The sequence below is a fragment of the Neopelma chrysocephalum genome, unplaced genomic scaffold (genome assembly GCF_003984885.1).
Source record: "Neopelma chrysocephalum unplaced genomic scaffold, ASM398488v2 Primary Assembly neopelma1_73b, whole genome shotgun sequence".
In the NCBI taxonomy this organism is placed as follows: domain Eukaryota; kingdom Metazoa; phylum Chordata; class Aves; order Passeriformes; family Pipridae; genus Neopelma; species Neopelma chrysocephalum.
The window spans coordinates 5,130,852-5,148,174 of record NW_020897734.1 but is presented as its reverse complement, the minus strand read 5'-3'; the positions used below and the strand labels follow the sequence as shown (position 1 = coordinate 5,148,174).

At 50.1% G+C, this 17,323-nt stretch overlaps 1 protein-coding gene across 2 annotated transcripts in view; it reads right to left on the bottom strand.

The window, feature by feature from the left end:
- Positions 1-17,310, bottom strand: part of PCDH19 (protocadherin 19) — a 58,824-nt gene extending 41,514 nt beyond the window's left edge. For both annotated transcript variants that reach the window (XM_027687216.1, XM_027687217.1), the window contains exons 1-2: positions 15,170-17,310; positions 11,830-12,157 (exon numbers count right to left, since the gene is read on the bottom strand). In XM_027687216.1, coding sequence (XP_027543017.1) covers positions 11,830-12,157; positions 15,170-17,310 — 2,469 coding nt within the window. The remainder of the gene's footprint in view (positions 1-11,829; positions 12,158-15,169) is intronic.
- Positions 17,311-17,323: the final 13 nt, after the last annotated feature.

The following is a 17,323-nucleotide window of genomic DNA, read 5'->3' as shown; positions in this document are numbered from 1 at the left end:
TTTTGGAGAGAGCCAGGAGTTGGACTCCATGATGCTCATGGGTCTCTTCCAACTCGGGATATTCTATGAAAACCAAACCATTTATTCAGCAAAACCCTCCTTTCAAAAGAAGCAGATGCTCTGCTGAGCGAGGACGCAGCGACTTGGCACCACTGTCCTGATGACGATGGTGACGATGCATCAGCAAAACAACAATAATTTATGGTCATGACTTTGAAATCGGCTTTAAGTCCTTGTGGGGCCTGCTCTGACCGACAGAAGCACCTTGGGACTGCCCTCACCACTCGCAAGGAGCCGGGCACAGCAGAGGCCTCTCTGCGACAATGGCTCAGTGCAGCCCAGCATTACAATAAATAATGATAATATCAATAATGAAGATGATCAATCTCCAGGTAATACTGCCCAGGACAGGAAGCACAACAGAAAAATTACAACAGACCCTATAACCTTCTGCGTTTTCTCAAGGAGAAGGATGCATGACACATTTCTTTGTGAAACAACAACCCAACAAGTATTTACTACTTTTATTTTGTGATGTGAAGGATGCTGCTAGAAGAAGACTATTTCTGTTAGGTACAATTGCTATTTTTGATAGCGTCTAAGTCATACCTTGTTAAAAAGGGCAAAACAACAGTTATTAATTACCCTAATTAACCCAATTCATAAGACACATTTGTGTGGCTGTCATGACAACTGCTTTGACTAACTTGCCAAGAATAGCTTAGCTGTCCATTCAAATAAATCCCTGATAATTACTAGTCTAGTTTACTGGGCTTCTGTGATAATAATAATTAGTGCTACTGTACAAAAGGTCACACTAAACAGTTTATGAATGATGCATTTCGCATGGTGATTACATGAGTCATGCAGCATCCAGCAAACGGACACAGCCACATCTCCAACATGGAGAGATGTGATTAGGTGGGAGTCTGTGGCTGCTCTGCCTGCAGAGAGCACAGCAGGCTGAGAGGGAGACGTCATTAGGGTCGGAGGAGAAACAACCATGGAGAAGTTGGGTTGAGTCAGGACAGCCACCGACCTGCCTCCTCCACGGCTGGAGTGTCCGTCCGTCTGCCCTGCCAGCCACCAGGAGACGGTGCTGGACTTCTAATGATGGCACTGAAAAGCTTCCACACACTTGACCTGTTGCGTGTTGGTATCTCACCTCACCACCTCATTCCCCTCCCTGTCAGGGACAGATGATCATGAGTCACCCCTCTGGTTTTGGCACACTTCCTTGTTGTGAGGCTTCAGGATCAATGACAAAAGGGGGGCGGATCACCAAAGGCAACATGAGCTGGGGGTGGGCAGTTCTAGCCCTCTCTGTCTTCATCTTTGAAGACAGAGAGACCCTCCAGCCTGCAGATTGAGTGTCCCCACAACTGGCTGGAGATCCCGCACACTTGCAATCACTGACTGTCCTGTGGGCAGCAGGCACCACTCAGCCCAGCATCATTGCTCCTGAGGCTGCTGTGGGCAGAGAAGAAGGGGCTGCCTCCTCCAGCACCTTCCTGAGCTCCTGACATGACTGTGCTCTCATCACATTCATGACAGGAAACCTAGGCCTGACAAATACCATTCTTCCTCTGCAAAGGGGGGGTGGGACCAGACTGCACCCACACTAAAAATCCTGCAAAACCCCGGTGCAGAGAGGGCAGTGGGGCAGGGACAGAAGCATGATGTTCACTTTTAATATAGAGGACAGCTGCCAACTCTGGGGAAATCTATGAAATCACCCCATTTAGAATAAATTCTGATTAAATACCACATATGGTCCCTATTGTACGTCCCTTCTTACCTATCACAGAGGCATCTGCATGTAAACAGGGTCTTAATCGGCAAATATTTGTCTGCCGCAGCCTTTTCTTCTCTCACCCCCACCTGAACTTGCAATTATTCTTATTGATTGACTTTAAGAGAGCACCATGCACATGCCTCGAGCTGCCACGCGCCGAGCAAACAAGGGAACAACGCCGGGCTCCGCTGCAATCATTACCGGGGCGAGCAATTGCCCTGTCACACATGGCAGGTTATGGCTTGAGACTGGAGGCAGCAAGGCCAGATGAACGCTTAAAACGTCGTTACAGTGTGAAAAGAGAGGATGTAGAAATGACACCTCCTTTCTCAACAAATCTGTTCCCAGAGCATTTCCCAGCTCTGCGAAGAATTCATCTCATTAAGCCCGAAGAGCCAACAGGGCCCTTGGAGGGGGGACATGGGCTCGTGTCCTCACTGTGTGCCAATATAAGCTCTGATGAGGACATCTCAGATCTGAGAGAAGATGGATTTGAGGTCCTCAGAAGGATTTCAGTGTTGGAGCCTGAGCCCAGGCTGAGCCCAGGCTCTCCTGCATATCCCCCGCCCCTAGTCTTGGCCAAATACACGTGGTAGAAGATGAGGCACTTTTATCAGACCAACAAGGAAAAATTAGAGAAACTTGATGCTGAGCAGAACGTTCCCCAGTTTTCCCAAGTGAAGTTTGCAGCTCAGTTCAATATGTTAGTGCCTAATGAAGGTTTCCCCCATACTCTGCAGGGTACAATCATTCTCCTCCTAATGAGCATGTGTTAATGGCATATTAATGCTGACAACAACTAAGTGCAAAGAACAAGAGATGAACATATTCCAAAATTCATCTTTTTTTCCTTCCAAACAAAAGAATCCATTGCATGGCTGAACAAGCCCCAGCCCGGCAGGAGCCTGCGGCTCCCACAGAGATGCTGCCAGCTCTGGTCCTTGGGCTCACCACGGGATGCAGAGCCCGTATGGGACACAGCTTTGGTCTCTCACTAACCCAACCCCTGCAATTAGCTGTTGTACAGGGAGAGATCTCAGTCCAAGCACAGTACTTCCCGCAGATTAGGAACACAGCCACACTGGGGGAGAACAAGAAAGCAGAGGAACCACTTGCAAACGCCTGGAAAAAGTGTTTCGCTGGGCAGATAGGTTTGGATACTGTTTCTAAGCCAACAGCCGTGCGGATTTGCTTACTGAATGTAGCCTAAGCTGGGTCCCTGCCAGAGCATCCAGATGTGAATCTGAATATGAAAAGTCCAGGAGGGAGCAGGTGATGGGAGGCGCAGGCGTGGGCTCTGAGCCCCATCCTGGTGCCTGTCCTGGTGCTGGCATCCCAGCCCATCTGGGTTTGTCTCACCAAGTTTACATAAGCTCTCAGGCACGGAAAAGAACATGCATAATGGGTGTTTTCCTGTTTTTTCTTCTTTGCTTGAGAAAACAGCTCCCAAAACCCTGACAGCTCCCCAAAAGCAGCATCAATCTCCCCCAGGGTGTGCTGCCCATCACCAGGCACTGCAGGGAGGTGTGGAAGCCTAATTCCCTACTTGTCTGACTCCCGTGCGCTCCCACCATCACATACATTTAGATTTCCAGATCGATAATCGATGCTAGAATCAATAACAGGGAATTTAGCTACATTATAAAAACAGTAAAATCAGCCAATACTGAGAAATGGCTATTGAGTCTTGTGTTTTCTGTACTCACTTAGTCTAATAATGGTGAATGATATTTTCCAAGTACATTATTCAGCAATAAAACCACCGAATTATTTGATCTCTTTCTAACCTTTATGATTCTAAGCACTCTTTTTGACCCAGATTGAATGAGGCAACATCTGCAGAGCCTTTCACAAAATTGTACTCGGAGTGCACTATTGTAGGTCTGCTGCCAAAGATAAATGTTATTATTTTAAAGCCATCATCCTTCTAATAGATGAGCAAACACACTGCATTAGCATAGCCTGCAGAGCTCAAGCACGGGTGAGAAAATGCCAGAGGGGTTTCTCTTAATGGAATTTTACATACCTGACTTAGGATGGGTTAATGCAATCCTCCAACACGGGAATTTTAAAACCTGCCCTGTGGCATACACCTGCCATTACAAAAGATGGTATAATCCAACAAGCTCCAGATCCCCGTGAGAAACACGGAGGATTCACATCCAGGTCTCTGGTGACCAACAGAGTGTTGAGACAAGGACCTCATCTACAGGGCTCCAGCACACACTGACCTCTGCCATTTATCACTGACCTGCCCCACGTATGAGGTGTCAGGTGGAGCGCTGGGGTTACCTGTGGGGTGCTCCAGGTTTCCACCAGAGGGTGTGTGAAGTGCAATACCTGCCATGCACATCTGCCAGCATCAGCAGTCACTGCACTCCAGCCTTCAACAGCCTAAGGAGAACTCACCATAATTCCATGTTAAACAGGGAGTCACTTCACAGCTCAGCACTAATCACTTGTCTGGCTGACATAAGCCACTATCTTACTCCAAACTTAGACAACAAACTAGAGGGAGACACTGAAGCAATGATGCTGTGCTCTCTTCTCCGGCAAACCCTCCAACAGGTGCCATTGGCAAGCTCTGCCCCAGCAGGAGCAGCAAAATTGGGAGCCATCAACAGCCTCAGTGTCCCTTTCTGGAGTGATGTTCTCCTGGGGACAGCCAGGGCAGCACTGCCTGCAGAGCACCCCATCTATCACCAATTCAGAGCACGCTCTAATTTAAATTATAATTACACTTATAAGTACACAGATTACAACTGTTTATGCTACAAATAAGACCATCCTGTATTTTAATTAACAGAAAATGATTGGAACTCAACTATAGCCACCACTGGGAACAATATCTAATAATTTATTGAAGCAGGGCCATGCCCAGCCCCCTAGGCAGCCTGGCAGGAAAGAGGAGGCGGGCAGGGATGGGGGTCCTGCCCATCTGAGCCCTCACATGAGAGCAGGAGCTGCTGTCAGAGCGGACAAGGGGTCAGGAGAGAGGGCTCCCAGGAGCAAGAGAGATGGAGGGCTCATCCCTGGAGACCCTGCAGGCAGAGCCTGTGGATGGAAGCAGGCAGGGGATGATGGGTGGGCCGGGCTCTGCCCTTGCTGGCTGATGGGAATTTAGGAAAAACCTGAGCAGGGCACAGTGAAGGAGGGCAGGAGTCCAAGGACCTGTGAGGGCACCTGGCTGAGGAGCTTCTCTGGCTCAAAGCCCTCAGGAGGGACTTCAGGAGATGGCAGCTGGAAAATACAGCTCTTCCACCCAGCCAAGCAGATGCACATAAGGTTATTCAAAGGCTACTGCACTTGGCCTCAACAATGCCTCTGCATAAGCGTGTGCTATATGTAAAGGAAACAAGATGGAGAAACCACAAAGTTCAAATTTCTCAATACAACACAAGTTCACTTGGAAACTGGTATTAGAAAGCCCACAAGTAGCATACAAGATCACCCTTTTGATGTAATTTTAAAAAAAGCTTAGCAGAAATCTTTCCCAATTTAAGGGAAAATTCTTATCTGCCATGCAAAATCTTTTTTTATAGACTTCACAAGTTATGCATCAGAAATATGAATCAGAAATTCAAATTTACTAAGAGGAAATATTTAAGGAACCTTCCAACCCAAATCATTCTAGGATTTTACGAAAACAAGAGGAGCCTCTCTACGTTCAGTAAAAATGAACCATAAAATCCGAACCAGAAGCATAAAAACGAACATGATATATATGATTATATGACACTCTACACTCATTGCAATATGTAAAACTTCTATACACACTTTTTATCTGCATATGGATACAAGGGGTGGACCTGGCAGTATTAGGTTAATGTTTGGACTCGATCTTGGAGGTCTTTTCCAACCTAAATGATTCTGTGATTCTATGTATATGACCTATTATATATAAGATATAATACACAGTATGTAATATATAACAATATAATCATATCCATGGGAGCACTCAGGTCTTGCTGTCAGAGGAGAGGGGTTTTACTATTAAATACAGCATGGATGCTGCCACCACACCACACACCAGCCCTAATCCTCCACGGACCCTTGGAGCAAACCCCCTTGACCCCACCCAACCAGGACCCTACTGCAGGGTGGAAAACCCTTGGAAAACCCAAAGAGTTGTCAGGATGGGGTCGCAGCCCCATATCATCAACACAAAAAAATACATGGTTAATTGGTGAACTTGGCAGTGTTCAGCTATCAGTTGGACTCGGTGATCTTAGATGTCTTTTCCAACTTCAATGATTCTATGATCTTGGGAAAAGCCAGAGCGTGTTGAACTAAAGGCTTCCCTAAGACCCAGCACAGCAAGGGTGTCGTGGTTAAACATGAATGGGAGCTGGCGTATTTATCTCTGTTGCAAGGTATTCAAATGAATTTCTCCATACAACAGCTTGGAGCGATTACATTAGGAGATGTATAATTTGGTTAGGCTGACCTCGGAATGGAATAAAAAGCGGCTGATTTCCATAATGTCAGCCTCCAACGCTCGGAGAGGTCAGGGAACCTACAGCGATACACAAAACACTTTGGGAGTAGTTAAGCTGAGAGATCTGCTGGGATTTGGAGTGAGGAGGGAGAGCAGCCGGGGAGGCTTGGGGTTCCCACCCCAGAGGCTCCGGTCCTCGGCGATGCAGCGTGACGCTGGCTGCCCGGACAGGGACTGGGAGCTGTCCCCAGGGAGGAGATAACCTGTGGCTGTCTAAAGCTGAAAGCATTGCTCCTCTCCGATGGCTTCTTGGAGAATAAAGGCTGGGACTGGCTCCCAGAGAGGGATGCACCGAAACACCAAGGCAGGAGGAGAGCTGTGACCTGTGCTTACCCGTCGCGGTGCACATCACGTCGCAGGCACAAAAAAGTGCTGAGTTACAGTGACCTCCCAAGGAGAAAACAAGACTGGCAACACTGGCTGCGAAGTCAGCCTTCCCGCTAGTGGAACATCATCACTGATAATGCTTTAATTATTATCCCTGCTGAAAATAAGCCTTATTTCATCCGCCTGGCATGTCTCAACACCGCAAACTTTCTCTGTGTTGGAAATCATCTCCTTTTTTTCTTTTCCCCCTGCTCTATACACAGCATTACTCAGAAACAAGCCAAATCCCTTCCAATTATGTATCATGACGTTTCCCCAGCGCTGCACTAAAGCAAGGCCCTTCACTTCTAAATGGCATGGTTTATAACAAATTGTCTGTTATACCAGACAGAAACTGATTTCCTCAAACCCAGCATATTAAAGTGAGTACATTCATTCTGGTTGTAACACACAAAATGTGATTATAACAGACACTTTGGGGGCTTTTTAAGGCTAGCAGAGAAGAGGAGGATAAGCTGGAGGGGAAGAAAGAATTGACAAGTAGAGAAATGACAGAGAAAGAGAAACAGCCACGCTGATTTCATTTCTGACAAAACAAAAATCTTTGTGTGTTGTAGAAATGTGCTTTAGTTAACACCATCAGATAGCCAGAGCAAAAGCTGCCGGTGCTGCCTGAAACGAAAATTGCTCTATTGTGCTTAGAAAACCATTTCCCACAGTGAGGAGAACACTTTCCAGGTAGTACAAAGCAGATCTGAAACTAACAGGGCCTTATCCTGCAACTCTTGCTCCCTCAAATAATCCCTGCAGCCACGAGGAGCCCAAACTAAATCAGTGTGAGTGAGGATTACACAGGAGTGTATCAAGGTTGGGGGATTAGGCTGGGATTATCACTAAAACCAGTAATTCCCCATCTTACTGATGGTGGCCATCAGCTCAGGAGGCGGCAGATCACCATGACCCCCCCGGCTCCAGATCCAGGTCTGGGAGCCACCGGGTGTGTGAGTCCCTGGAGGACTCGGGTCCTGTTGGGTCAGGGGCTGCTCCATCTTGACCCACTTCTCCAGTGGGACCTACCAAAGCAGCACCAGAGCAAGGCCATGACTGATCCACACACTGCTTACAATGTAATGTCAGCACTGCTGCTTCCCTTCCCCAACACTGACACGACGGAGCCATCCCAGACCCCCAGCAAGAGTCAGTAAAGAACCTCCTTGCTAATTCCACCTTTGCACATCCAGTCTGGCAAAGAAGGCTCGCCCACTCCCATTCCACACCTCCTCGCCTCTCCCATGCCAGGTCCTGCCTGGGACTGGCCACCACAGTGGCCCCAGGGGAGACCAAGGGGCAGAGCAAGCTGCCATGCCCCAGGGTATATTCCCCAACCCGGGACAGCAAACAATGCTTTGGCACCGTTTCCCACAGTGGTGCAGATTTGGGATGTAAAACTGTCTCTGAAACACAGATGCAGCCATTACACACACACTGTTTACTTTTTAAACCCTGAAGTCAAAATCCAGGCATGTTAAGTGTTACCCAAGGGTGGCTGCTCTACATGCAAGTCGCGTTCCCGGGATCCTAAAAGGCTCGGCATTCAGACCGCTTTCCACACTACCCCAATGCAACATGCATTTTTATCAAGGAAGCTGCCTAATGGCTCCTATTAATTTTGATTTTTAATCTCCTGGTGCAAGTCCCAGCAATATACATGCAAAACCTGACAACAAGCCCTTTTGGTTTCAAAACTGACTTCTCCTCCAGCTCAGAAGGAAGATAAAAAAGAGCCCTTGGCAGCAGCAAAGCCTCTGACCGGCAATGCCCTTGCAGCTCCAACATGTCCCACTCTCCCTCCTGTAAAACAACTCAAAACACTAACGGGGGCCAAGCCTCCCGCTGTCAGTCAGGATCAGCAGAGCTACTCACAAACACTTTTTGCCATCACTGCCTACAGCCACAAGGATGCTCAAAGACTGCAGGCAGGCATTCCCAAGGGGTATCCCAGCATCCAAGGGACCACTGAACCCCAGCAGGGCCAGAACACCCCAGGATAACCCCCACTGCCTCCCAATGCTCTCTTGGAAGCCGTGCCCTGGCACAAGCAGAGCCAGCAGCTGAGCCTGACCCCACCCAAAGGGAAAAGCTTATTAAGGGTGGTTTCAAACTTCTTTTGCATTCTCAGAGTGGGACTGCAGCCCAAGACACTAGTGTTAATCCTTCCTAGATCAGCAGGGAAAAGGTGGGGAGCACCAACAAACCCAATTACTGCCAGCACAAGCACAGCACCACCAGTCCTGAGACCTGCCACCGCACGGGAAGAAACATTTCCTGAAGCTCCACAAACAAGCCATCCTTGGGGACTTTTATTTCAAGGTGCCTGGCTGTTAAACTAAATGAGCCTCACACTAAAGACCAGCTACATCACAAATCCACCGCTGCTGGGGCAGTGCATGTCTGCAGAAGCAATCACTTACCCCCAGCCACAACCATCATATGCTAAGTGACACTGCCAGCAACACATTTACCTCCGCATTTTATCTGTTATCAACTGATGCTTTGCCTTCCCATCGGGAAAAGTCACTCCTAGGTGGAGCAGCAGTGATATCTTCCCGATGCTGACACCTCATAAAGGTTCCCAGGGGAAATGCCAGCGGCTTCATCACTGGAGGAGATTCAAACCAGCCCCGACAAAGTGCCACTGGATGATGTGCAGAGAATGGTTTGGCTCTGGAAGCTCTGGGCAGGAGCTGTGTTTATTAAATCCTCATCACCCGGAGGTGTACCAATAGCACACTGCACAGCCACAGCATCACACCGCAGCGCCTGCCACGGCAGCGATGGGCTGCGGGGGGTGAAAGGCTGTGATGGTCTTACATGGAAGCATCTTTTATGGAGTTCCCATGTCACCCTGTGTGCTAGGACAGGGCTCTCACTCTAGTCACTACTGAACCTCCTCATCCTCAGTGGGTCACTGGGATTTTTAGAAGCCAGTAGAACCCACACCTCCAGCGCAATAACTTCCCCAGCAACAGCTGGAAGCATAACACTGGGACTCTGCCAAAAAAATAAACATTCCCACCCTAAACCAAACTTCCAAACAGCTTCCAGCTGGGATTTCTCCTCCCCTTGCCCTGGCCCTGCCCTTTTGTCCAAAAGCACCCCCAGGGAGCGAGCAGACCCCCACCAGGACATGCTTCTCTCACCCAAGAGCTGCTGGTCCCTTTGCAGGACGGGTGAGCCACCCTCTGCCCTCCTGCTGTTTTGCTGACACTCCAGGGCACTTATTACAAGAGACAAACTTCTTTCTCCAGGCGAGGTATCGGCTTTTTGCAGCGCATCCCACCTGCCTGAGGGAAATGGGGTGAGCTGGAGCCACAGGGAGAGACAACAACTGTCCCAGGTCCCTCACATGAGGCTGGACAAAGCAGGGGAGTCTCTGGAGGGCACATTCCATGCGACCCCAGGCTATCTGCTGTGTGGAGGAAAAGCATGGGCAGCACTGCCTTCTGCCTGCAGCTGGCTGTTAACTTTATCAGCTGAGCTATAATGTTCCTGATGGTCCTTCCCTCCTCCCCGCCACCACAGACCTCCCACTGCTGGCATGCACTTCTGGATAGTGCCAACATGTGATGGATTTTATGACTGGTGGCAGTGAATCAGAGGCTGACAAGATGTTCCAGTGCTCAGTGCCCATAGCAAGGCACCAGCCAGAGATGCACACCAGAACCCTCTCCAAAGGACACTGCTCCAGGAAGGCAGGAATTCCTCAGGGACTGCTACCCCCAGCATCCCAACAGCGGTGCTCACCCACAACCTTGGGATGCAAACCCAGGCAGCTGGGCACCCTGAGCCCCAGTTGGTATTCAGCAAAGAGCACAGGCAAATCTGAGCATCAGTGGAGACCCCCTAATACATGAAGGGTGGTATTTCCCACTCCTAGCCCACCCAGGCACAGCACAAGGAGCTGGTGGATTCATTAGCAGCTCTTCTGACTCATTTTACCAGAGACTGGCTTATCCCAAACTGCTCCCATCCAGACTCAGATGCCAAGTCCCTGCCTCTACCCATCAGGGCATTTGGGAGCAGAAATGCCTACACAGCTCTGTGGCTGAAAACATGCAAGAAGAGTATACAAGTGCTTATATCCAGATCATTCCCATAGAGCAAGTGCCCAAAACTGGGCCAACACCAGACCACAGCCTCTCAAGAGCTGGTTCTGTATGGCCTCAGCAGAGCTCAATGAGCATTTTGCCAATGCAGCCACACAGTACCAGGCCAGCAGCACCAGCCCTCTCCAGCAGCCCTGCAGACTCTCACAGAGGGCCAGGCTCTGCCCCCCATAGCACCAGGATGAATCTGAAGCAGCTCCACCGACTTCAGCAGCATCGTTTTGCATTTACACCAGCACACAACACAAAACAGAGCAAGCCATAAATATTTCAACTGCTTTTTCAGCTTTGTTATCCTGTTCAAAGCAGGAAACATGACAAACCTTTGATTGTTTTGCTTAATACGAAACAATAACTCAAAGAGAGACAAACAAGCAACATTAAATGATGCCTGTGATGTACAGGAAAGCCAAAGAATTAGAAGAAACTGATGAGGATGGAGTGGATCAGAGTGGCCCCTTTCCCTGCCTTCGGCAGGTACCACACATCCCTCCCATGCCAGCAAGGGTCCTGCATGGTGAGGGAACAGCACTGGGCCAGGTGTACAGGTGATCCCACTGGGGCATCCTGTGCTGTCTGCATCCCCAGCACAACCAGCTGCCTCCAGAGCAACAGCCACCAACACCACTTTCAACAGCCTTTTAAGAAAACTGCTGTGAAGGCAACGAGTGTCTCCTGCCTTGAGCATTGCCACACTCAAAATCCACCTGCAAAGCAGCCACCTCCTGCCTTGAGGCAGTCTGGCCTGGCCCATCCCCACCCAGGCCCTTCTCTCCAGCGTCTGGGGGTGAAACATCCGCCCATAACCACACATCGGGGCTGCCCCAGAACCCACAAGGCGGGTACCTGCTGCTCCCCCCGTCCATCCTCCATCACTCCCATGCCCTGGGGTGTCCAGCACACAGAAACCACCACTGCCTGTTTGCTCCACACCTCGTTTTGGCAGCTCTTACACAAACAGACCCACGCTCCGCGCTCCGCGCAGCCCAGGCACAAACCCATTCCCGATGCTCCCAGGGCTTGGGCCGTCCACCTGCACTCACCTCTGGCAGCGGCATCCCGTTGATGATGAGGTCGGGCTGCTGGGGGCTCTGCCCCGTGAAGGTGTGATGGTAAATGTGGTTGGAGCCGGCGTTCCTGTTGTTCTGGCTCTCCACGTTGAGGAAGGTGCTTTCGGAGCGGCGGCAGCCCAGCGGCAGGGTCTGCTGGTGGTAGTCGAAGTAGTTGAGGGATGAAGTGAGAGAGGAGCAGCTCACAACGTTCATTTTATCTGTCTCCTCCACGTCCCGCGGTACCAGGCGGATATCATTCTTGCTGATCTTCTTCTTCTTGCTTGATTTCTTTTGATGCCCGTAGGAGTACTCTGCAATTCTGGGGGACAGAAAGAAAATGAGAAGCTGAGAGCATCCCAGATCCTGCCCCGCTAAATACACACGTGGAAACCCAGAGGGCTTGGCCCCCTTCTCCATGTAGGCTTCTTAGTCATGCACATTACGTCATGTTTTGGGTCTGGTGGCACGACATCGTCTTTAGCTTATTTTGGTATGTATGATGTTTTCAGGTCAAATACGAAAAATAATGGGAAGGAAGAATGCCTCCGTTTTATTCTAGTGTTTGTAATTGCTGATATTTAGTTACTAGGAGTAAAGTCCAGCCTAGAGAAGAGAAAATGGAGATGTTAAAAATCCATGAACTGAAAAGGGTACCTGCATTCATTTCCATGCGTAATAAGGATTTTAAAAGTGATTTAATTTGCTCCTTGTAATGAAAATTCAAAATGAATAGTGGATTTCTTTCCCAGTTCATCTTCCATAGCAGTAAATAAAGCAGACCCAGAAGCAGTCCTAGCTGGCAAGTTCTATTCTCTCACACTCCAAAGGCTGTTTGTTTATTAATGCTTTATATAAATTGCTGGTGTTTTGACTATCTCCTGATTATACCTGATAACTCGAAATCTTTTCTCCAGTCGAATCCCATTCTTCCCTCACCCCCTGACACACACATCCCCTTCTGCTGGGAAATGCTTTTACCTTCTGGAAATCAGATAACAACCACCGTGTTTTGCAAAGAGAAATTACGCTTTTTGACCTTTTTTTTTTTTTTACTGCACACTTGTTTTTCTCTGCCTCGCTTTCCCTCTTTGCTTCCCACCTGCCAAAAGAATCAACTGATGAAGTGCCTTGTTTGTGTTCTGCAAAACATCGGAGGAAAAAAGTTACTGCAAAACACCACCCAAGCAAATAATGACAAATTATTTGCACCTTGCATTAGCTGGGTATGCTGAGCTCAGACTGGCTGTGGCTCCTCTTTCTTTAGTGAGCAACAAAACAGTCCCTGCCATGAATTTGTACATGCACGGCATTGGGCAGCTCAGTATTTCCCAGGGAAGCACACAAATGCTAACCACAGTCAGAATACACATTTGAAAGTCAGGATTTTGCTCCTCTTCTTCTTATGATAACAGCATTAAAAAGAAAGGAAGAAAGAAAGAAAAAAACCCCAGTAGCTGCAACAGAAATAATGGGATGAATAAATAATATAGTTTATCTGGAAAGGCAAATATTAGATAAAGATTCTTGTTCCAGAAAGCTAATTGCCTGAGCATGAAAATGCCACCAAGTCAAAGAGCCCTCATATATGCCTCATAAATTAATGCATTTTTGAAGACTCTCCAGCAGCTCTTGTGAAGAATCTCTAAATCAAGGCACTGCAAAGCCTAAAGGCACGGGGAGAGGGTGCCCCATGGTCACAAGCCACTGCTGAGCCTGCCTGGTGCTCCCCCACCTCTGCAGCTGACTTCTGCTCAGACACACTGATAACAGCCCAAGCATCCTCCTGAGTGTGCAAATAAATCAGGGGAAGGCAGGGATTTCTGTTGTGCCAACAATCTATATGCTGCTGACTCGTCTAACAATGCTTGATGAAGCTTTAATTGTTTTGTTTACCTAAATGTTTAAGTTTGGCAAATGCGAGAGCCCAATTATTTCCTGCAGGCATTCATTTTGCTGTCCTTTCTCTATTGACCAATTATTTAATTAAACCGCACTTCATTAATCCCTAAGCCGTCACAGTAAACCCAGCGCTTATACATATGTGGGAAGCTGTTAGGGGCACCACCACAACATGATTTTTATCCATTCAGGTCCTATCCTCATTTAATGGGCCGAGCTGGCAAGAAATCTGGTCTGTGAGCTTTCACTTGAAGCTAGACATCCCATAATACAGCACAGACCGACCTTTATTTCCAGATGATTTTTCCCCCATCGAGCAAAAAGGCTTATATACGCACTTTACACTGTGAAAACGGGGTACAATACCCGAACTCTCCGGCATTATTTCTGCGTAAATAAAACTTTAAAGACCGCACATCCCCCCGCGCCGCTGAATTGCCAGGGCCGAGCGTGCGTTTCCAAGGTAGAGCAAAATTAATTTCCATCCTTCCCTTCTGAAACGACTCAGTGCCAAAGGAATGGAGAAGTCATGGCTATTTCACTAGTAACAGGATTAAACCATTTATGAGGCATTGCAGCTGCTCTTTTATGGCATCTGATTGATATTCATGTGTGGTTAGCATTTGTCTCCTAACTTGTGTAACACAGAGAATAGTAAAAGACAGACAATAATCGCCAGGCTGTTACATATTCAGGGGGACTGGATTTCCCCTATCAGCCTTTCAGTGGCTCCGGGCACGAGGCTGACCTCCCCGCCGGCATTTCGGACCCCGGAGCACGCATCCAGCCAGGGCAAAATGACACAGCACTGCAAAAATCCTCCCTCGCCCCATCGCTCTCAGCCCAGCCAGCCATGCCGGGTGCTGGAGCTGCGCATCGGGGACAACCGGCGGGGGGGGGGGGTGGCCACTATTTTATGCAGTTGGCCCCATCGCTGGCCGTGGCGTGGAGCCGCAGCGGGCGCACAATAGCTCTTTTGAGCGGCGAGCGAGGGCTTAGGGATGCCACCGCGCCGCTCGCACCGTCGGCTGCGGAGATGCTGCGGTGGCTGGGGGGATTCCCCCCATCACCAGCCCTCGGGAGCTGTGCTGGGGGTGGGGTGCTGCTCAGGGGAACCGGCCGTGCCCCCAGTAAAACCGTTCTCCCCGCTTCCTGCGACGGAGCGCGGAAAATCGGGGATGCTGCAACAGATTGTCAAGCCGCACAATTAAGTCGATTCGTTACTCGGCAGGGATTTCTCCTGCCCTCCTCCCAGGGAACAATTTTTTTAAGCTTCGCAGGAAATTCTCTTAGAGGGATGGAAACCTCACTTTTGTTCCTAAAGCAAATCTACCTCCCTCAACCCCAGATACGCAGCAGCAAATGCAAAAGTAACTGCGATGGCAAAAATCAAAGCAGACCCACAGGTGCACAGAAACAAATATGTCTTTACCTGCAGTTGTAGGTCCTGATTTCCTTGTTATCCCTTTTGCACTTAACTGCCACGAAGATCATGGTGACAAAAAGAATGGCTGCGATAGACCCCAGGGCAATAATGAAAATCAGGGAGAGGTTAACAGATCCTATGGACTCCTGGGCATCCAGGGCTGGAGACAGGTATATCAAAATTAAGGCAGAAGCCGAGAGAGATGTTTTCCCATGGTCATGAGCCACCACAATCAACTCGTAGGCTGTCTTGGCATTCTCCCCAAAGGCTCTGGTGGTCCTTATCTCTCCATTGACCTGGTCTATCTCAAAAAATCCTCTGTCTCCTTCCACCATTTCATAGGAAAGTCTGCCATTTTCACCCTCATCATAGTCATCTGCCTTGACCACTGTCACCAGGTAGCCAACCCCTGCATTCCTGGGGATGTACACCTCTGCCGTCCCGTTGACCAGCGGCGGGGCCGTGATCACAGGGGTGTTGTCATTGACATCCAGGACAATCACCCTGACAGTGGCATTGCTCTGCAGAGAGGGATTACCCCCATCTTTCGCCAAGACCTTGAACTCAAAGGCCTTTGTCTGTTCATGATTGAAGGACCTCAAAGCATAGATATCTCCAGAGTTGGGGTTGATGGAGACATAGGTGAAGACAGGCATGTCCCTGACTTGGGAGGGCACGATCTGGTAGGAGACACTGCCATTGAGGCCCAGGTCAGGGTCTCTGGCAGAGACTGAGAGGAGGTAGGCCCCTGGGGTGTTGTTCTCCTGCACGATAACCTGGTAATAGGGCTTGGAGAAGTGGGGATGGTTGTCATTCTCATCGGTGATCTTGACCGTGAAGGACTTGGTGGCCTGCAGGGAGGGGATACCATTGTCCCTGGCCTGGATGGTGAGGTTGTACTGGTCCCTCTGCTCCCGGTCCAGCCGCCCGTCAACCAGGATGGTGGAGAAGCTCTCGTACTCCTGGAGTCGAAAAGGCACATTGCCCAGGAGCTTGCACTGCACCCGCCCATTGGCCCCGGAGTCACGATCCGAGACCCGCACCAGGGCGATGACGTACCCCGGCGGGGCGTTCTCGCTCACCTCCACCAGCTCGCTGTTCACAGAGAGCAGGTTGATGAGGGGCGGGTTGTCGTTGGCATCCTGGACACTGATGGTCACTTTGCAGTGGGCAGGGATGGAGTTAGGCCCTAAGTCCTTGGCCTGCACATCCAGCTCATACACATGACCCTCCTCGTAGTCGATGGCACCGCTCACCGTGATGAGGCCGCTCTGGGGGTCGATTTGGAAGAGCTCCCGGGCCCGCTCTGAGACATAGCTGTGGAAAGAGTAGAGAACCTGGCCATTGGTACCCTCATCCGGGTCAGAGGCATTGAGCCGGATGACTGGGGTACCTGGTGGGGCATTTTCAGGCACACTGACTGTGTAGGCCGGCTCCTCAAAGAGCGGGTTGTTGTCATTGGAGTCGATGACACGGATGCTGAGCTCCACGGTGCCAAAGTTGGGTGGGTCACCACCATCCAGCGCTGTGATCACGTAGCTGTAGTGGGACTGGGTCTCACGGTCCAGGCTCTTCTCCACCACCAGCTCAGCAAAACGGGACCCATCACCCCTTGTCTTGGTCTCCAGCCCAAAGAGGTCATTGGGGGTGATCTCATAGCTCTGCACACCAAAGCTGCCCGAGTCCGGGTCATAGGCACTCTCCAGTGGCACCCGGGTACCAGGGCTGGCTGTCTCTGAGATCTCCAGCTCGATCTGGTCAGTGGGGAAGCTGGGCGCGTTGTCGTTGAGGTCCTTGATCTCCAGCTTGATCACGCAGATCTCCATGGAGCTGGACATCACCTCCAGTGAGATGACGCACTTGGGACTCTGTCGGCACAGCAGGTCCCGGTCAATCTTCTGCTTGGTTACCAGCAGCCCAGACCCGGGGCTGATGTCCACCAGGTGAGGGGCCGAGTTGGAGACCACCCTGAAAGCAGTGGGCTGCCGGGGGTCCAGCACGAACCCGGCGTCCCGGGCGTCCTTGGCGACGTTGGCGATCACCGTGCCGGCCCGCTGCTCCTCCTCCACCGAGTACTTGAGGTTGACGAGGGCCCCGGCGCCGGCCCACAGCAAGGCGGCCCCCAGCAGTGCCGGGAGAGCCCCCATCGCCGCGCCGCCC